At 42.0% G+C, this 21,827-nt stretch overlaps 1 protein-coding gene across 5 annotated transcripts in view; it reads left to right on the plus strand.

The window, feature by feature from the left end:
* Nucleotides 1–18,651, plus strand: part of osbpl9 (oxysterol binding protein-like 9) — a 52,436-nt gene extending 33,785 nt beyond the window's left edge. For 2 of the 5 annotated variants that reach the window (XM_008299445.1, XM_008299450.1), the window contains 18 exons: nt 535–564; nt 656–706; nt 1,263–1,301; nt 5,236–5,329; nt 7,954–8,058; nt 10,046–10,205; nt 10,479–10,606; nt 11,730–11,848; nt 11,944–12,029; nt 12,123–12,303; nt 13,116–13,200; nt 14,173–14,283; nt 14,368–14,431; nt 14,513–14,653; nt 15,264–15,342; nt 15,449–15,540; nt 15,646–15,781; nt 16,636–18,651. In XM_008299445.1, the coding sequence (XP_008297667.1) occupies nt 535–564; nt 656–706; nt 1,263–1,301; nt 5,236–5,329; nt 7,954–8,058; nt 10,046–10,205; nt 10,479–10,606; nt 11,730–11,848; nt 11,944–12,029; nt 12,123–12,303; nt 13,116–13,200; nt 14,173–14,283; nt 14,368–14,431; nt 14,513–14,653; nt 15,264–15,342; nt 15,449–15,540; nt 15,646–15,781; nt 16,636–16,710 (1,776 nt within the window). In that variant the 3' untranslated portion in view covers nt 16,711–18,651. The remainder of the gene's footprint in view (nt 1–534; nt 565–655; nt 707–1,262; nt 1,302–5,235; nt 5,330–7,953; nt 8,059–10,045; nt 10,206–10,478; nt 10,607–11,729; nt 11,849–11,943; nt 12,030–12,122; nt 12,304–13,115; nt 13,201–14,172; nt 14,284–14,367; nt 14,432–14,512; nt 14,654–15,263; nt 15,343–15,448; nt 15,541–15,645; nt 15,782–16,635) is intronic. The other 3 variants (XM_008299447.1, XM_008299448.1, XM_008299449.1) reach the window with 3 other exon arrangements.
* The last annotated feature ends 3,176 nt before the right edge of the window (nt 18,652–21,827 follow it).

Here is a 21,827-nt window from a genome sequence, read left to right on the forward strand (position 1 = left end):
AATTTACCAACATAAAAGGCTTATTTTGCCTGTTCCCATAGACACTATATACCTGAAATAAGCACTGAACTGAGGATAATTCAACACACTTCACACACACAAGGCTTGATGACGAATAAGCAAACTGAACAGATGAGACAATGCAGCAGCTCTGCAATCTGAAATGGCATCAACTGACTTCTCTGGGCCCTTTGGTCCACTAAGTAGGTGTTTTTGTAGCTTATAATTAGCCGAGTGAAAGAGGTGTTTGGTTTTGTTGGAGGAAGCGGTTGAGTTTCAGGGCGTCTCGGTGGCCTTTTGTGTTTTTCACCAGCTGCTGTATGACTGTGTGCACTTCCTCTCTGCTTTTAACAGCTTTTGGTCACTTCTTGATCTTCACCACAGCTTTTTTTTTTTTTTTTTTTCAATCTTGTAGATTTAAAGGGGGGGAAATAAAACAGAAAAGCTGCTGTTATACACGAGTACCTTGATGTTTTCTACTTGGTTTTTAAATTACTCTTTAATCTGACAGCCTGTTTTCTGTTTTTTTGGCAGAAAATTGAGAATTTGAAGGAGACTACTTGTGTAAGTCAAACTTTAGCTCGTTTTCCTTCCTGACTTTTGGTTTAAGAGCATCAAGTCCAGCTGAGTTAATGAGTGTCTTTGTGTTTTTCAGAGTATGGTAGAGTCCATCAAGCACTGTATTGTACTGCTGCAGATCGCCAAGGTAAACCCAGACTCTTTGCATGCCCGATTTCTCTCTCTCTCTGCAGTTTTGGTGTGCCATCTCTCTCCATAATCATTGTTCTTGTGAGACCACATGCACTGTGTGTTACCTTGCGTCCCCGGGGTAGTTCCCTGCTTACAGTTGCTATCTGGGTCGGCGGTTGACGACGAGGGTGTCGCCCAGTGCTCGTTTCATCACATGTTCCATTTAGCTCTCTGAAAGGAAGTGGAGCAATCGTTTCTGCTTCATGTGGCTGTGAGGTGGCACTTGTTGCCCTTTTTCTGTTTTAAACCTAAAACTCTCACTTTCGATGTAAGGTGGTTGTTTTTTTTAGTTTGTTCTGCAATCTTGTTCTTTTTTTCGATCACGAGAGCGATGAGGATTTTACCGTGTGATGAAAGGAGCACTGCATGTGGCAAGCTGGGGGGATGTGATGAAGCTCCATGTGATGAGAGGGATGGACCACATTGCTCTCTGCACCGCGGATGCTCAGGATGCTTTGTGAAATGACTCTTCCCACACAAGCAGTCTAACGCTGTCTTCTTAAAATTTTAAGGACCAAAGTAACGAACAGCAACACGCAAACGGACTTATAGTAAGTTTGACACTTTTTGTCCATGACAAAAACTTTTTTTTATTTTTTATTTTTTACAAAATCAAAGAAACTGCTAACTTTCTTTTCTTGCTTAATTGACTCCCTCCTGTATGTAGAGAAGCGGTGTAAATCCGACCTGTGTTAGTGCATGCCGTCTAATTTGGAGATAAACTCTTATCTCGAGCTCTTTCCCCTCATTTCTGCCACTTCTCTCCTCCTGATTAAATTAATACTTTCCTGATTTCACCTGGGATTCAAAGTTTTCAGCAGTGGTTGGGAACTATTCTGTCCTTCATCGAGACACAAAGTCTTTGTGCCGCCAAACGCACATACGTGGACCGTACATGTGCGTTTGCATGCCTGCACATGTTGCACATCACTTCACCCACTAATCAGACTCCACTAATTCACCATCGATCTGTCGTGCACACACTGCCTGCTTATCGAACCGCTCGCCACTAATAGCTGTAAAGCCATGCAGAGAGCGCCGTGGAGGCTCTGCAGGTGCTCCGTGTTCGCGCTGAAGGACACGCCAGGAGGTTATGCATGCTTCCACCAGCACACGTGTGCTTTTACGTTGACGACAGGCATCTTTCAAAGCTTTCACTGCTGGGTTTTGGATTGATTTCTCACCACACAGGCAGCATTTGTTTTTTTATTCCTCCCGATATCTTGTGACTATAAAGCTGAAGTAGATGGATAATCAGTCACAGACTTGAGCCCTTTTCAGACACGAGATAAGTCACATCAATCTGTTAAAGCGACGCCGTTCTGTCGTTCAAACATACATCACTTTTATGTTGGTTTTGCTCACGGCTTCATTCAGATACCACAGTGACAGAAAGTTATTTGTCATTCATACAGGATTACAGAGAACAATAAGCAATGTGTAAAACATAATAATGCAACAACAAGCAGAAGACTAAATCTGAACTAAATAACTAACAGCCTGGTTTATCTAACTTTACCAACAGTAACCGCTGTAACTGCTGATTTACCTGCAGCTCTGTGCGACCGCTCACCTGTCCCTGGCCCAGTTAGATCCCAATTCATCCCGTCTCCACGCTGGTGATCGATTATAATTATAAGCAAGTTAAGAAAAATCCTGCTGCTGTTTAATAAACTCAGAGGAAAAACTCCTGCTAGCAGCAACAACTGAACTCAGCTCCTGTTCAGGTTTCCTCGTCAGTGTTTGATCTGAGCTGCTCGCGTCTGTTTTCATCGCAGCAACGTTTTATTTTTATGGAGTTTAGGTTCGTAATAGATGCACAACTGTAGAGCAAAGCTTATTTTGGCAGCAAATTGAACACGGTGTTGAAATGTGGAAAAATTCGTCCTTTAATCGCATCACACAACTACAAGTAAAGTCAGTTGTGTGTTAATGTGATGATGAATGAATGGACTTTATTGTCATTATAGAGCTTGTCCTACTTACAGTGCAAGTAAGAGATAAAGTGCAAAGTTGCTCAGTAAAAATATAAAATATAAATAAGGATAAATATATTTTTAAAAAAGAAATGCAAGATTTGAAAAGTATTGCATGAGATATTGGATATTTACATACATTCACAGGATGATTGTACGTGTGCACATAATGGAGGGATCTTATTGAGGTAGAGTGGATCAGAACAACAGTGGTATTAATATTGCATATTGTACATTGCATTTTGTGTTTTATTGGCTGGAGGTTTTATGCAGTTCACACTCGTATTGAAAGCAAAATGTTACCCGGTCCAACCCAGTAAGAGAAAGTGAGCAAGGAGTTCATTCAAATATGAAGCCGACACGTTCAGATGCTGCCAGAAAGTCGTGCAGGTGTGAAAGGGGCTTCAGTCACGTGGCAAAGCAGAAACCTCAGATTTCAGAGTGAGGAGTCAAACAATAAACTTTAAACACACGGCCAAACTCGTGTTGTAATGTTCATGGAGGTTAATGTCGCCTATTCCACTCTAGTTTCAGGTTTGTTTTCCTGACAACATAGTTTGTAAATGCAGCGTTTCGATTCTAGATCCGTTATTAAGGAAAAAATACTGGTGGGAGGAACTAAAGTTTGCCTGGAAATGAGAGGAGACAGAAAAGCGAAGGCCGAAGGGCAAACGAAACGAGCACCCAGAGATCAGAGCATCAAACAAGAACCCGGCAGCTACCTGGGCAGGAGAGAAATCGATGCGAAACCTCTCGGCCTGCTTTGGAAGATGCCGGATAATGTGGTAACGTGAATGGTTGGTGGATAATGGTCCGGCGCGTAGAGAGCCTCCAGCGTGGCTCTTGAAGCAAGAATCCCAGCGGGAGGCCGGACGGCTCGCGGGGCTGCGCTGCTCTTATGGCTGACTTAATCTGGCCGTCATTAAGTACAGCATTAAGCACAGCATAAGCTCTGTCTGCGCATATAACTGCACGTGTGTTTATATGCCGCGAGCCTCTCCGCTCAAGATATATTTGCGGCTTTGGAGCCTCTGAACGTCCGTCACGTTGCCTATAATGTGGAGCAGGCGATCAACGCGCTGCAGACCTTTTGTTTTTAATGCTTTAAACACCAGCAGCATGTGGGATGGAGCCGGCCGTGAAGTGTAGGAATAATTTAAACCCAGCACACAGGAAGGATTTCAAAATAATCCACGTGCTGTCATTCATTAATATTACATTCCAGTGTTTAAAGTGAAAACTTTCCTGATTCCCAGCTGCCTCTCTTCCCATCTTGGTCTCCACCGGGCCGGTCCCACCATGACACACCAGTAGTTCTGGCTATAATTAGTAGTCCTCGACTTACTTTTGCGAAGGCACGTGGACGGAGAGGCGAGCGGAGGTAGAAGGCAGGGAGTCTGAAGACGGGAAGTTTCTGTGATTCTTCTGATCACAGTGACCTTTCTTTCATGGCCGTTTTGGTGACGTAGAAACACAAAGAAACGACACCAGAGAGTCATTCCCGTAGAGGAAAATGTCCGTTCTGAACACTAACCTCACACGACACGTCTACCTCGTCCTGTCGTTGGGCTCAAGTCACTGCAGTGACTCACCGTGTCTGTTCCTGTTAATCTCAAATGATGTCAAGAACGTTCACTGGAAAAAAGAAAAAAAAACAAAAGAACTGCAGGCGAAGTTTGAGTAACAGGATAACACATCAGAGAGACTAGATGTCAGTTCAGTGCTGCCAGGAGCCCTCGGGGTAAGTTGTTGTGGGGGGTGGGGGGCAAAAGGGTCGATAGGTTTTGCTTTAGCTCGCGTTGTTGTCGTGTTGCTGTCAGTCGGGTCATCGGCGCCGGTGACCCCATTACACGAAACCATCAGGCTGCTGCTTTTTATTTATTTATATGTGTGTGTGTGTGTGTGTGGGTGTGTCTGTATGTGTGTGTGGGTGTGTGTGGGTGTGTGTGTGTGTGTGTGTGTGTGTGTGTGTTTACACCTTTATTCAAATCGGCACCGATGAGGGCAGCGGATAAATCCCAGTTGGGTTTTTCACAGCGGACTTAGAAAGCAGCCCGGTGGAGTTAATTAACTCCTTTTAGCCCAGAACAAAGCTCAGAGTTCAAGCGACGGAGCTGCTTATTGTGTAGAGCTGCTGCTGCTGCTGCTGCTGCTGGTGTCATGATCGGTTTTTACATCGATCATGTTAAAGGAATTGATCTGTACAGGCTGGGTGGCGCACATGTCAGTTTAGTGTTCATAGGTGTGCCGAGCTCTCCGCTGGCTCGGATGCTAAAAGAACTCGTATTTCCTTGTGGTTAACGTGTCAGAACTTGAGTCTAGATGCCAAAATAGGCTTGTTGTGTTCAAAAATAAGTCGACGGTTTACAAACAAAGACTGAGGCTGATTCTGTTCGACAGCGTTTCCATTTAGTAAGCAGGCAGTGGTCCGGGTGTGCAGCAGGTGTCGGCTCAGCCGGGCCTTTCTGTCCTTCTCACGCCGCTGTTGTTCTTTGTTCGTTGTCTCCAGAGCACCATCAACCCAGTGGATGGGATCTACCAGCCCCCTCTGGACACTCCTGTAGTCAACACCACAATGCCAACGCAGACCACACTACCCACAGGTACCAGACGCCCTCTTCTTCCTCCTCCTCCTCCTCCTCACCTTGTTTACAAGTGTTCATGTGGTTAATGTGCAGAGAGCGAGCGGCGACAACCACAGCCTGAAACGGGTCACTACGGATGTCTTTATCAGTCCATTTAAAATCAAACAAACCTGAAAATTAGTTTCCACCCGACCTCCTCAGAATCAGATATTTTTTATTTACAATAACTTTAGTGTGTTTAATGAAGTCGTGCAACATTTTGCCTTCATACTATAAATGTTTTCACTTACAGACCATTGAAACACAGAATTTTTGCATTTTTAAGCCTCATAAGTCCAACAGATAGACGCATGAAAACCAACTTTACATCCACTACAGGTGTCTCAATCTAAAGACTAAATCTCCACTTGTTCAGCCCATTTTTTATTCCTTTGAACATCAATGTTTTGGGACGTGTCATAGTTTCAACAGCTAAACTGCAGCATGTGATAGAAACAATCACCGGTACCCTGGATGTGTTTCTGGTTTCTGATCATCCACCAGAGAAAACTTTAAATTTTATCAGCATATGTGATGGTGGTTGGTCAGAACAAGTTACAGCACATTAAAGATCTCAGTTTAACCTACGTTTTGATGCCAGGATTGTCTTCTAGCCGAGCAGAGTTTCTGATAGATGTACTGATGTACTGACTCCAAAAACTTGTCTCATTAAATCCTGAGTCGGTTTTTCCACAAGTCGCTGAGACGCCGTCAGAGAGCAGGTGATTATTTTAAGAGTAATTCCCTAATTATGTAGATATTAAGTAGGATTATGCTTGCCTGCCTTGATCGGCGCTGCTGAGGTCTTTAGTAGAACTTCATCGTACACAGGAAATCTTTTTATTGTCTGGCTTCACTAAACCGAACGACTGCAGTCACATGAGTCTGGTGATCAAGTCAGTAACTCAAGTCAAGGTTTCTTAAGCTGGATTTTAATGGACAGGTGTGGAGCCGCATATTACTAAGGAATAAAACTAGATTTAATCTCAAACCAGTATGAGGAGTTTTAAAATGTGATACAGACTAAAAGCATCACAGCTGCTGCAGTCAAACCATGAAGAAAAGCTGAAAAAGAAAAAAGCAAAATGTTGGTTGATAGGCTCATCAGCATCTCTGCCTTATTTAATGCACAGTTTAATTTAAATGCTGTATAAGTTGCTTAGTTGTAGGTTTCTTACACAAGATTTAAGATTTGGCTTATTTATCAGTTTGCAGCCAGATCTGGGCTCATTATGTTCTGGACAAAACAAAAATTATTTAAAGAATATATAATCAAGTAATTAAAATCCAACCACTGTCTTGGTAATGTGGGGGATGAATTCAGTAATCTCACGTTACATGTAATTAATATGACGTCTAAGTCTCTTTCAGCAGCGGCGTTCGATCTTTTCTGGAGACCTGAACATAAAAACATGATTCAAACCAATAAGTAGGTTTACTGCAAACCCTGTAAGGCCAACAAGTGCTTTAGTGCTTTATTAGTCTCTGTTTTAGGACGATATTGTTGCACAAAACGCCTATAAAACTATGAAATGGTCTGGAAATGTGCTTGCAGCTCTAAAAACTCTTGTCCTCCTAAGAGTTGTTTCCTCTATTGAAGCATTACGGGATCTTACAGGAACGATGATGCTCTTTCCAAAGAAAACTGGTGCATCAGTAGATGAGTTATCTTAAACAGAATCTGCTCCAGACCAGGATATGTGAGGCATAAGTTATGAGTAATTGAGGAAGCGATCTTATAGCTGGATTAAAGTTACCTCGCTAACCTGAAATCCTGAGCCCCAGTCCGGTTCAGGGTCAGTTTGAGTCATTCTCAAGTTGGCATGGTTGCTTTAATCCTCATATACAGTCTGTGGTGAAGGTTCTGCATCATCCAGAGCCGTTGTTTGGGTTTTATAACATCCTGTCAGCTGACAACACCTCCCCCTGTTGTTCAGACCTCCACCTCCTCTGCAGCACGCTGACGTCCGTACGGATATTTCCAACAAATTTATTATTTATTCTTTTTTTCCTCCACCGTTTATCCCGACTCCGATGCGTCGGCAGCATCTTAAATCTTCACGTTTCATCGTGTAACCTGAAGCAAGTTCTAGTTTTACCATCGGTTTTGATAAATATCCGGAACGTTCCTTCAGTGTTTGAGCGTAAACTGATATCGTTTAGCTTCCTGGTTATTGAATACCACCAGCAGGGTCCAGCAACGTGATATCCACGATTATTATTTCATGATTCTCCCTAAAAATGAATGTATTAATGCTCAGCTGTCGAAGCAGATTCTTGTTCTTCAGTCTGATTACATTTTAAGTCGCATTCGCCAGTAAATAATTGACTGGATTTAATCCCGCGGCATGACTAAGATGTGACGACATTCTTTTTTTTGTGGCTATTTTGGTCACATGGCTATGACTAGACGGTTTAAAAAATGCTGTGAAAAATGAACGCTGCAAAGTAGGCCAGTCTAATTCGGGCCTCCTGATAGACCGTGTAATCCCCCCTCACAGCCCAGGCCTCAGTCTGCATCGTCTCCTCGTCACACGTGGGGCGACGAGACGCCGGCTTTTCGACGCCTCCTTTACTCACCTGCTTTCTCTTTTCTGCCAAAGACGCTTCTCAGGTGTGTAAATCAGACCAACGACCCTCCACGTTACCTGTTGGTCCCGTCGTCACAGTGATGGGCAGTTTGCAGACCCCGACTCCCAACAGCACAGGTGAACGCTCGCTCCTTCGCTGTTTTCATATTAATAGCTGTGAATTATAGCATCCTCATGGGGCTTACGGGGAAAAATAAGCTGCACTTTTCTCCTGGTGTGGTGCTTCGGTGCCGTTTCCCAGCAGCATTTTAAATTAATTTACTAAATGAACAGTGCAGTGCAGCTTTTTATATAAAAATAAAGGTGGTATTGCATGATCATTAGCAGCTTTTCTGTTTGAATTTCCATTTTTCTGAATCACTCGAAGGACTTTTCCTTCATCTTAGCTTGAAAGTTAAGTCGAGTCGCTGTTGATTAATAAAACACATTTAAAACAAAAGCATCAGACTGCTTTCTAGTAGAAAAATCTAACGTTAAGATGAAATGCAGTACGATATATTACTGAAAATAACAATAAGTGAGCTAAAATAAGACTAGAATACACAAAGTAATACCTGCAGTGATACTCAGGTGATAAGTAATATCACACATCATAATGAAATGTTGCACAAACATTTAGATATTGCACCAGAAAAAATGAATATTGTATGTTGATATTACTGTTTTAGTCCACAGACACATGATATCAGCCACAAATGCTGTTGTTTACGGTGTAAAATTACCTGAGTAATGTCTATATTTTGGATTAAAACTGCACAAAAATCTCCTGAAATGCAACTTTACTTGACTATAATGAATGTTAAAGCTATGATCCTATGTTATTAATAGTTATGGAGGTTAACCTGAGTACTTTACAACTTAGGTTTTGCAAAAATTTACATAAAAACCCAACGAATGCAACGATTCTCTGGACCCCTTATGGCAAGTTTGTTTTTTTGCAATTTTAAAGTGTATTTTTGTATTTTCTTTGTATTTTCATCACATTTTTTTTAATAAGTTGAGGTTTGAAGCAGCTTAAAGCGATAAATTATGGCAAAAATGTAGAAAATTATTATGCAAAACCACATGTGAAAGGTTTTTTTTGTCATAGTGATGAACCTGCAGGACACCATCAGCTGAATCTGCAGCTTAGCGTGGCTTTATGGAGCGTCACAGTGAGCTTCGGCTCGTTTTTTTTTTCCCCTCACTGGTCCAATTTGCAGATTTACAGTCCTGGTTCTGCTCATGCAGTGTCATTTTGTCCTGCACAGACAGCTGTTTTCACTGGACAAGCTCAATGCTCTACCTTCTCAGCAGCAGATGGGCACAGTGAGCCACTAGCTGGTGAACAGAGCCGCTAACAGCCACTTATTTCCCTCTGGGACCCCATTTGCTCAGTAGCTGCTGCATGTGTGAACGAAAAAGCGTAAAAACAAAGAGCATGATATGAAAACTGTGCTTGGTGCTTGTTCCACTGCCCCCAAGTGGACAAAGAATCTGCAGGTTTGAAGTTGATTCTCGAGCTTGAAAAACAACATTTTTATCACATAATCTTCATTAGCGGACAGAAGAGAGATTGTTAGATCAGCTGCTGTTTTAAAAAACTTTATTTAGTCTTGTTGTGTTACAAGCTGCATGGCACGGGGGGGGGACTTTATTTTTAGAGGGAGAACATTGCTGGTCCTCTGCAGAATATTATGATGTTATAGTTAGACGCTTCAGCAACAGGACTGCTAATGTAATCAGGAGCCAGCCACTTGAGAGAAAGCAGTAATATTATTAACTATTGTTGTGCGCCTGTGTCAATGAGCGCAAAGTGAATTAAAGAGCCAAGTACAGCGGCGAAGGAAAGCAGAGGTTGCCGCCCGTTTGTCTTGTGTGCTGAGGCAGCACTATTAAAACGCTGCGCTGTGCAATAAGGCGGCCGGCTGCTGCTCCAGAGTGCTGTCAATACGCTCTGCAGAGAACCAGCGTTAAAGGAGCGCCGGGCTCCTGGAGCGCAGTCCGAGAAAAGGGCAGCACACATGCCGCCGGTTTGATCTGATCACGGAAGCCTGATTTATGAGATGAATCACATTAAAGAGACGACGCAGACACGTGATGTTTGATTTCCTTGTGTTGGCAGGGAGCGGTCCGTCGGGCCCCAGCAGCGGCGTCGCCTCCCCGGCTCACATCCCCCTCCCCTCGCACTCGGTGCCAGACTTCTCCTATTCCTCCAGCGAGGACGAGTTCTATGACGCTGACGAGTTTTACCAGAGCAGCACTTCCCCGAAACACTGCATAGAGTGAGTACAGTATACCCCCCACCTCCTCCTCTTCCTCCTCCAGCTCCTCCGCCGCCTCCCTGAGGCCGGCGCTGCATGCAGTAAATCTATTGTTGTATAGCTTGAAAGCAGCTCTGTCATTATCGAGTTTAGCAGCTCGGGTGGGAAAAGGCTGCTCGGAGAGAATGAAAATCAAGTTGCGTAAGAGGCTTCGGCTGCCTGTGAATTTTCAGTTTATCATTTTATCTCTCCTGCCTCCTTTTCTTTCACCTCCTCCTCCTCCTCCTCCTCCAGTCCCTCAGGGCCTCCTGCTGCATCGCCGCTCACTAATGAAGAAACGGCGTTGAAAAGACCCGACACCACCGAGTCGCTCAACTCGTCCATGTCCAACGGCACCACAGACGCAGGTACAAAAGGAAAATGTACGCAAACACATCACGGCTTTGAACACTCCACTCGGACTATGATCTGCTGAAGTAACGTACAGGAAGTGACTTAATTACACTGTAAGATTAAAACTGCACTCATTCAGCCAGGGCGCCACTCAGATACTAGATAAAGCCTAATTATGAAGATATCAGATTGAATTTTAATTATATTGATCAGTCTTAGAATCACAAATTCAGATTTTAATTACAGAGCTTAAGCTTCCTACTTTAAATATTGATCCTGACAACCTGCTGTGATATTATTAATTATGGAAATTAACCTGACGAACTTGTAACTAAGCTTTTGACCCAACAAGTCAGTGATTAAATGAAACCAAACACGATATTTTTATCTCGTACATTACTTGAAATAACACTAAGACTCGATCCGAAACCTGCGATCCGACAGTTTTTTAGGAAAAACAAACAGGACCCATAAAAAACAGCCTTAACATCCCGACAGCCTTGGATTCTGACTCTGACGTGACGTTTTATGTCACTAATAATTTTATGTCTCACATTATTGAGTCCACGTCATACGTCATCAATCCAGTTTTCTTAAGTTTAGGTTTTAAAACGATTTGATGCACACTTCAGGTTTTGTGGATTAGCTTTAGGCAGCCTCGTGTTGGCAAGCAGAGAGCTTTGTGTGAGTTTAGCTCGTAAAGAAGCAACGTGACAGAGACGTACTGATTTCAGGTCAGCAAACAAGTGCTAAATGAAGCTCTGTTGAAATAGGACAGTGGTTTTACAGCTAGTAGAGCATCTGATGGCTGTTTGTGCTGCTTTTGCGTCACAGTTCTTGCATGAAAAGAGATGTAAACAGAGTGCCAGGCTTAGCGTAGTGCCAGAATCGATCGAGAGTCCAGAGTTTGCGTCATCCCTCCAGTGATGTCGGTTGTCTGTAAGTTTAGGTTTTACAACTGTTCAGTTTGTTGTTATGTCCACATTTCTGGATGTGAAAGTCATTCTGATCTCATCCTTCTGCTACACCGGAGAAATTTAATCACATTTCAGTTAATCCTGATAAAAGATGAGTTTTATTGAACACATGAGAAAGCAGTGAGCCGCCTGTGCTTCCAGCTTCATGACTGCTCTGCTCTGCTGCCGTCCTCAGATCCGTTCGACAGCCACGATGACCGCGACGACGAAGGCGAGGGCGAGTCAGTGGAAGAGCACAAGAGCGTCATCATGCATCTGCTCTCTCAAGTGCGTCTGGGCATGGACCTCACCAAGGTAAAGACCTCGCCGTCTCTCTGACGTTCCTCCTCATTTTGCTTTCTGACATGTGACCTTCTGAACAACCTACCAATGTTGCCTCTCTCTCACAGGTGGTGCTGCCTACCTTCATCCTAGAGCGGAGGTCTTTGTTAGAAATGTACGCCGACTTCTTTGCGCATCCCGACTTGTTCGTAACGTACGTACCGATTCTACCTTCTTTTTTTTTTAACTTCGTCCGAATGCTCGAGAACTGTAAACGCTCAACGCTGGTTCCTGTGACTTCCATTAGCATCGCTGAGCAGCCGGAGGCCCGCGAGCGCATGGTTCAGGTGGTGAAGTGGTACCTGTCGGCTTTCCATGCGGGGAGGAAAGGCTCGGTGGCCAAGAAACCTTACAACCCCATCCTGGGCGAAGTCTTCTACTGCCACTGGGATCTTCCCAGCGAGGCAGAGGAACCGTCTCCACATACGGTGAGGCCAGAATCCACCACTAGAGCCCATATTTAAACAGTTACAGGTTTATAGTTTTACTTCTGGGGCCTAGGAGACTCTGATAAGGCCCTCCTCCGATAAACCCCAGTTGCATCGGTTAGCTGGAAAACAACAACAAAGCAACGCCGGTCATGTCTCTTAGCCGCAGATTTCCAAGCACAGGAATGTAGCAGAAGCAGCTCTAGCAAGGAAATAGTGACAGAATGTGAGGCAGCTGCTCAGTCTTTGTGCCAGAAAAAAAAAAGCCACTTGGCAGAAATTACGCAACCGTGTTGTATTGTGACACAGAAAAGTAAAAACCTGGACGTCAAACGAGGCGATTCAGGCAGTTCAGGAGCAGAGTTTTGGGCTTTAGCTGACCTTTATGTGCACAAAAAACTATACAGCACACTAGAGTTAAGGAAAAACCTGCAAAAAGAAGCATAATGTGGACTTTTTAATAAACTTCTGGGCCTGTTTTAATGTAGAATTGTATTATTATTGAGTTAACATTCACAAAACAAAGCTTTTGCACATCCCTGCTGGAGCTCTTGTTTAGTTTGTGCATTTCAATAGCAAAAAAAAGGTCCTTTATTTCTTTAATAATAAAGTTTGTCGACATTTAAGCTAATTGTCGGCATGAAAACACTCTATGTTGTATGTGGTTATGCAAACAAATTACAAGAATAGTGTCAGAACTGGTTGTTTTTTCACAGCTTTCATTTCGTCTACGGTCACAAATCAGCGTGTTTTTCTATCGTATCCTGGTTTTGTCTATCCTCAATCCTTCTCCTTCTTGTCGTTGCCTCCAGGAGACGGTATCAGATGGTCCAGTTCCCTGGTCTTCATCTAACAGTGTGTGTTTTGTGGCAGAGCAGGTCTCTCACCACCCACCCAGTAAGTGCCAAACCTCCTCCTTCTGACTGGTTACGCAACGCTAACGGAAAACCTTTGAAACCAGAAAACTGTGGTTCTGATTTTTAGATAACTCCTCGTGAAGTTAGTTAACCCTCAGAACCCCAAAACCATCAGAACCATCTTGTCTTTTTTTTTTTTTAAAAAAGATCACCCAAATTGCAATTTTATCAGAAACAGAAATTGTAAAAACAGAAAGAATCATTTTTAACTTTACGACCGTCCTTGAACTCATCATGTGTTCAATCACATTATATCAGGAAAGTTAAGCTTAAAATCATATTTACACCAAATCACTTTATTCTACGTCTCTCTTTTTTTTAATCACTTAAATTAAACAGTTTAATACAATTATGTAAAAAAAATAAAATAAAATTCTGTGTTTCTTCTAACAATAAAAGCTCTGCTGCAACCAACATTAACGTAACAGAAGTCCTGACGCTTCTCGGCTGAACTGCAGGCCGTGTTCACACAGAACAGATGGAGAACAAGTGGAGGAATAAATCACAAACTGTAAAATATCTAAAACATGTAGAGCCGCTGTGTTTCTTTAGTAACACCTGTGGTCAATTGGAGAATTACTGCACATTTTAAATTCAGGTTTTGGCAATTTTTGTACAATAAATAAGAAAAAAATGTTTTTATGATTTATTGAAGTTCTCTCTGCTTCTAGTCCTGGTTGTGCTGCTTCCATAGAGGTGCAGGATTTTATATTGCAGAGAAAAATGAGCTCAGAGGGAGGAAAAATGTGACAGCAGCAGCAAAAAACAACGAGAAACTGCTCGAGGTTCAGAGAATTAAGAGGCCAAAATACTTATAGACCAGGTCTGATGTTGGATCAGGGTGTCTAGACCTTTAAAAAACAGTTTGATTTGCTAGAAAAGTCTTGTCTGCTTCGTTTTCTTTTCCTATCATGTGTTCCGGCGTTCACTGTTTCCTCTCTTCTCCCTCCAGTTTCTGCATTCTACGCAGAGTGTTTAAGTAGAAAGATCCAGTTCAACGCTCACATCTGGACCAAGTCGAAGTTCCTCGGCATGTCCATAGGAGTCCACAACATCGGCCAAGGTACGCCACACTCCCAGCTGTGCGTTTTTATTCTCTGTCCTCCACCTTCATGGAGCTATAATCAGTGTTTCTGGTCTTTTCCAGGCTGCGTATCGTGTTTGGAGTACGACGAGCATTACATTCTCACCTTCCCCAACGGATACGGCAGGTAGGTGTCCGTCTGGTTTTTGTCCGTTTGGTCGCTGAGTCGCTGCCGTTTACGTCACCGATATGATGATCCTGTGCGCAGGTCGATTCTGACGGTGCCGTGGGTGGAGCTGGGCGGCGAATGCAACATCTCCTGCTCCAAGTCGGGCTACAGCGCCAACATCGTGTTCCACACCAAACCCTTCTACGGCGGGAAGAAGCACAGGATCACCGCCGAGATTTTGTAAGAACCTGAACGTACAGTTTAACTGTTTGAACCCCCAGTCGGCTTCTTTAATAGAAAGTCCTGCACCTCCATTAAACGGCACAAAGAGAGCTGAGGAATGTTCTATGACACAGTTAGAATGCCAGAAATAGAAATCTGTATGTTTGATATCTCCACGTGTCCACAAGTGTCACCAATACTGGAAATAAACTGGTGGCTCTACGTGCTGCAGTTAATGTAGGTTTTTAGTTTGTCTCCGTACTACACCGACTGCAGTTCAGCCGAGAACTTCCTGAATTTTTGCCACCTTACTGTTGGTCACAGCTGAATTATGAACAGCTTCACTTTGGCACCGAGGAGCGCAGAATTTTTAGTTTTTTTCAGAATCTGTTGGTTGCAAACTGATTATTTTTGGCAGATTTTTAAACAAGATGAATAGAATAATGTGATTTCTATCTTTTTTTTTTTTGACTGAAAATCTGATTTATTTCTGTTTTTATAGTTTCTGGCCCAGATTAATTGTTTTGGCGTTTATTATAACATTCCTGTCAAACCTGTTGGAGGGTTTTTGGGACTTTTATGCAGAATATAATAAATACAACCACATTTCTTCGTGTTCCTCTTGCAGTGCACCTAACGACAGGAGGTCTTTCTGCTCCATCGAAGGAGAATGGAACGGAGTGATGTACGCCAAGTGGGCGACTGGAGTGAGTCCTTCGTTCCTGCTTTCTTTATGTTTAATTAGAAAAACGAATCATTTGTGGGCTAAAGCACAAAGCCAGCGCTCTGAATGAATGGGTTTTGTGTTTGCAGGAGAACACGGTGTTCATAGACACTAAGAGGATGGGCTGCATTAAGAAGAAGGTCAGGAAGCTGGAGGACCAGCTGGAGTACGAGTCCCGGAGGTGAGAAGTCATCGTCAGCTTCTAACCTTGTTGTGTATTAAAGGTCTGAGGATCCAGAAACTCTTTAATCAGTTAAACTTGACTTTGACGCCTTGACTCCTCCAGACTATGGAGAGATGTGACTCTGAACCTGAAGCTGAAGGACATCGATGCAGCGACAGAAGCCAAACACCGGTTGGAGGAGAAACAAAGAGCCGAAGCCAGAGAGAGGAAGGAGAACGAGCAGCAGTGGGAGACCAGGGTGAGGCGCTCTGCTTCCAGAAACAACATCAGCATCATAAAATACTGAACAAACAGTTCTCCAGCTATAGATCAGTGTCTATGCTCATTTAATGGATGTCACATGACCAAAACTGATACAAGAGGAAAGGAAATAGATGAAACCCTCTGAGCTGCTCATGTCACAGTTTTACTCGCTGTGAGTTCGTTTCTCACTGCAATAGAACATCCATGGCTAGAAGTAGAGAACTCAGAAGTGTCTTTAGTGCAGTAATACTTCGTTATACTCTAACAGGTCATTAAAAAAATGGAAGAATTTCTTTGATTATTTATTTTACAAAACAAAGTTAAACCCTGGAATCCGCAACAGGTGGCCTCAGGTGTTCATGATACTGTTGGTCAGAGTCAGGAAGGACTTCACAGCATTTTTTACAAATATTTTGCAGAATCTGGTTTGTGCACGCATTTTATTTTTGGCGAATTTTTAAATTACATATAGAATATAATGATTTTGATTTTAAAATCCTGTTTTTCGGGTTTTATTTCAGTTATTTTTCCAAACAAAAATGGAAAATCATAGATGACTAGTTCAAGGACTGCTGGAAAGTTAAAAACCAGGTGATTCTTCTTGTTTTTGTCATTTCTGGCTCTGATGAACGCTGTAATTTTTGAGATTTCTTTCAGATAACATGCTTTTTAAACCTGCAGGAAGGTTTTGAGGGTTAACAGATCATATTCAGTCCAAATCATTGTTGTTTTGAAGTTTTTCTTTCCACTAGCAGACAGATAAGGATCAGAAATGTTGTCGTTTTATTCCAGGTTAAGTTCTAACTCTGTTGTCTGTATAACTGACTCCTGCTGTTTGTGTTTCTGCAGCTGTTCCACGAGGACGGCGAGTGTTGGGTCTACGACGAGCCGCTACTAAAGAGATTAGTGTCCCCGAGGCACTGAGGAGAGCCGGCGCCGCTCCGACAAACACACATACATATGCATAAAGAAATGCACACCGACACAACAGAGTCTTCATAAGAACTCTTTTGCAAAAAGAAACCACTTCTTATCCAAGCCTTGGAATGACTGATGATTGAATATGTACACTGCTTTGCATTTGACTGTAAAACAATATGGAAAATGAATGAAAAGCATCAAAGATGTAACATGAGTATTAGTAAAGCTCCTCTCCTTATTCCACCGCCACCGAAACACCCGCCACCTGCCAACACGAGACTCGGCAGCGCAGCGCAGAGTCGACGAGTCTCTCCGCCGCCCGTTAGCGACGTGAGCGAGCTCCGCGGGGACGAGCCGGAGCAGCACTCACTTCCCTACATACGTGGTTTTGTTGTTTTTTTTTATTTCGAGGGAGGGGGGCGAGAGGCGCGCGTGGTCGATTGGTGTTGGGTTCGAGTCGACGGATAGAACAGCGCTCTACATCTCAGGGAATCTGGTGACTGAGGAAAGAAAGCTGCTGCCCCCTCCCAGAGTCTGACAGCCTTATAACGGTGGGACGGATGAATCTTAAAGGGGCCGGAGAGAACCTCTCTGCTTGCCTGCAACTAGTTATAACTGTTGTTTATATATAGATATACATATGATGGATATATAAATATATATTCTTTTTTTATTTTCAATGCTCTTTTTGTTTATTTTCCTTTCTGGCAATAGTGTAAAATATTTGAGAATATGAACTTTGATGGCTTTACATCTTTAGGAATCATTCCATTTAGCCTTTTTTTTGTTCCCATTTTTTGTTTTTATTTTTTTGCCACCTATTGGGTCATTTACACTGTTGTGCGTTTCGAGTGTCATCCAGACGCAAAGCCCTGCATAAAGCCATAGCATCTAAACACGCTGATTTGGAGGAGTCGTGGTAGATTTAAGGAATATATGCAATACAGATAGAAATACTTTACAAATGCCTGCAAAAAGGACAGAGTTTGGATGTCCGTGATGCCAAAAAAAAAAACGGTTTAGAGAAAAGGCTAAAGGGACTTTGATCTGGACGGAGAACCAACGGTCCTCTGCAAAGGTTTCGCTGAAGGCATTTATGAACAAATGATTGTTTACATATTCTTGTCTTTCTCGGACAGCCGGTCCGCGACCAGGACGCGAGGCTGAGTCCAGTCTCCCGACGTTCGTGTCGTACAAAAGAGCGAAACCCGAGGAAGCAGAGTCCGAAACGCCGCCACCGCCGTCTCGTGATGTTGTTCTTCTTTTGTTTGTCCGATATTTTTTTTTTTTTTTCAAGATTAAGAACCACATAGAGGGCGATATTGACCCCGCTGTACACCTCTGCTATCGTTCATCTTCTTGATTTACAAGCTGCACACGTTGGATCAAATGCAATTGGATGAGACGGAGAAATAAAAAATCATTTTCACCTTCTGTAGCAAAGCCCATAGCAGCCTCCTCCTGGTACCTTTGTGTGGTTAAGGTTTGATTTATTCTTTTTTTTTATTTTCCGCATATTTGGTTAAACAAGCTGATTAGTTTTTGTTTTTTTTAAGTCAGTTGATCTGGTGAAGGGATCTATGAAGTTATTTCTGGTGCTGTTTCACAAATCCAGTGAAGTTTAAAGGTTCCCGTTGATTTAATCCTCTTTGAAATCAAATCAGACAAAAATAAATAAATGCCTTTTCGACATAAGCCAACCCCAAAGCGAGAGTCCTGGACTGAATTGGAAGCGATCACTTTGTGTTTCCCCTCCGTGTCCTGTCTTTGTTCGTTCTGTTGAATAGAGGCCTTGCCATTCATTTCAGCATCGCTCGGTGTTGCCTGATAGAGAGCAATCCAAAACAAATGTATTTTTTATTTCCTTCTCATCATAACCATTGATTGTATCCGATTCTCCTGTTTATTGATGCATAATATTAAATCTCCATGAGTTTATCTCTGCCACGTTTTGGCGTCGTTCTTTCAGACGAGCGTCATTTCAATGAGAAACCAACCGGTGGCCTCCAACCGGACCTCCTCAGAACCGGACCGCCTCAGAACCGGCTGGTTTTCATGTGCAATAATGTCAGAATATTTAACCGTTATACTGAGAATATCTACAGAGTTATAGATCCTTGAGGTGGGTCCAAATGTTAGACTTTTTATTTTACTTTTCCATCGTTTTTGAGCTTCAGAACTTCATAAGAACAAGAAATAAAGACGTGAACGTTTCAGAGCTGAGTTCTGTTAAAAACTGCAAACAAATCACTTTTATACTCATCACTCAATCTGAAGCATCTTCCATCGGAATGCATTCAATGTTTTGGGTCAAACAGAACAATATATTATATTATTGATTTGAGAAACTGATTTGTCACAGTTTTCGAAAGACAAATTTTGTTTTTGTTTTTTTTATAACCAGCTTCAAGCATCAACATTATGGGATGCATCATAGTTCAAACAGTCAAACTGCAGCAGTTTAATGACACACAGTCACAGAAACAATCATCAGTACCCTGGATGTGTTTCTGGTTTCTGATAAGTCACCAGAGAAAACTTTAACAAGTGCATTCTGGGTAAACTTTTATGTCAGCATGTGTGATGGTGGTTGGTCAGAACCAGTTCTAGACAATGAAAGGATCATTTTTCCCTCCATTTGACACCAGGATCATGTTTTAACACTTGCAAAATACAGAATTTTGAATCTTTTGAAATGACAGAACTTTGGTGTTCACGTTTGTTTTATTATAACCGATTGGATCAATGCCATCGATCAAACCAGTCTGCAGCAGTCAGAGCTTGTTCGAGAGTCTCATATTCTCCTCTGATAGTGTTCAGTTCTGGTTCTGTCCTCAACAATGATGATGTGTAACCTTGGTGTCCAACTCCTGTCTTTCCTATGGGACAGAAAATTATAACGCAGGAATTATCTCAGCTTTGAATACTTCAGTAAACATAATCTGAAATTTAACATTTTGCAAATGTCCAAACTATATTAGGGAATTATTCAGATGTGGACGGAATCGTGTCTAGAAGATGATCCTGGTGTCAAACATAGGTAAAAATGATCCTTTCATTGTCTAGAACTAGTTCTGACTAACCACCATCACACATGGGCCTTGAAAGTTTACCCAGAATGCACTTTTTAACTTTTTTTCCCCCAGTGAATCCAGAGTACCAGTGATTGTTATTATGAACATTAAACTGCTGCAGTTTGGGAGTTGAAACTTTAACATATCCCATAATAATGATGCTCAAAGTTGGTTAGAAGAAAAGAAAATGAACCAAAATGAGATTTAGTCTTTAGATTGTGACACCTGGATGGATGTGAAGTTGATTTGGTTGCAGTTTTTTAACAGAACTCAGACCTGAAAATTGAATGTGTTCATCTGTTGAACTGATGAAGTTATAGGGTTAAAAATGGTGGAAAGGTATCACAAATCAGAAAGCGCTCCACTCTTGAAGGGTCTGTAACTCTGAGAACATTCATAGTAGGAAGGTAAACTTTTAATGACTTCATTTAACTCACTAAAGTTGTTCCATGTAATAAATCAGCTGATTCTGAGGAGCTCAGGTTGGAGCTGATTGGCTGGTTTTGGTGATTTTAAGCTTTTGCCTGCACCTCATCACCTCCAACACCAAACACATCCTCGTTATTTCACCCACACATCAGGCCTCCAAGCAGAACTTTGGTACTTTCTTCCCTCACCCCGTTGCTTTTGATGCACCGTTGTGATCCGTACCAGAGTTTGTTGGCGGCGTGTTGATTCCCGGAGGAGCTGGACTGATCTTCCACCCGACTACATGTTTAATCAGCAGGGCTTCACCGGCGCCTGTGAGGCTTTAAAAATAGAAACACGCTGCAAGAAAACACCTGAAGATTAAAGAAGAACGCAGCGTACTAGACGCGATGCTTTAGTAGGACAAACGTGGTGTCAATGTGAGGCCCTGTGGGGTCAAGAAACGTGTTCATGAAGAAAAAAACACGTCCGCAGGGAAGTCTGGTGAGCAGATGCTGAACATCTGGGAACACATGTATATCTATATGTAACACACGAATCAGGATCATTTAAATATCTGTGGGTGTATGAGATGATTGTGGAAAATCCTGCTATTCAATGAGAGCCATTAATGTGAATATTGGATTTTTTTTATTGATAATGTCGACAGTCTCGTATAATTTTGCCACTTCAGCAGCACCAACATGCACCAAACTGTCCCGTTTTATTCCTTCTATGTTCCGAAGGCTTTCCCAGATGTCCATGATGAATTCTCACATGATTTGGCATCAGTAATGATTCCTGTTTGATTATTTTATCACTTAAACAGTTTTTCAGCTGATTATCTAAAAATGAACTTTATCATGATGAACACTGACTTGGTAGGATAAAAATTCTAAGATTTTCTGTCATCTGCTTGTAGTTGTTGCATTGTTTGGTTTCAAAATATGTTTATGCAGTTTAATTTAATTTTTGTGTAATTTATTTTTTAATAATGAATGGATTTAGATATGAATCATAGAGTCTACAGACAGTCTTTGAATTAAATATGTGTTTCTGAGGCAACACCACAGACTAAAACTGAACACTATACGGTCAGTTTTGAGATTTTGGGATATTTGGAGCAAAACAAATAAAGAAAAAAACATCCAAAATACACCTTCAGGTGAACTTCTGTCTGTAGATTTTAAGTATTAAACATATTTTAAAGACTAAAAACTCAGTCTGAGCTAGACATCTCCAGTTCAGTGGCTTTTACATTTGCTAAACTTTCCAGTTTAATTCCTGTCTATATTCTAAAGGTGTTTAAAGACGGGCTGGTTAATATGTTACTTATGTCTTGTTTATAGAACCTTTTTGCCCAAAAGAAAATGGGGAAAAAATTGATTATAGAATAGAATAGAAATGTGGTTATTACAGCAAAAAGAGTAAAGTCACCACCACCATAAATACAGATAAAAAAGCAAAAATAAACAAAAAGAAAATCTGAAATGCAAAATGTACAATAAGTGTAATAAAAACTCTAATTAAAATGTCCTATGTGAAGTGTAGTGCAAAAAATGTGCAAGAGGACAACAATGACAACAACAACAAAAAAAGGTAATTTCAATGACAGAACAAGTTTTTTTTTTTTTTTTT

The sequence above is a fragment of the Stegastes partitus genome, unplaced genomic scaffold (assembly GCF_000690725.1).
Source record: "Stegastes partitus isolate 25-593 unplaced genomic scaffold, Stegastes_partitus-1.0.2 Scaffold1418, whole genome shotgun sequence".
Taxonomy (NCBI): Eukaryota; Metazoa; Chordata; class Actinopteri; family Pomacentridae; genus Stegastes; species Stegastes partitus.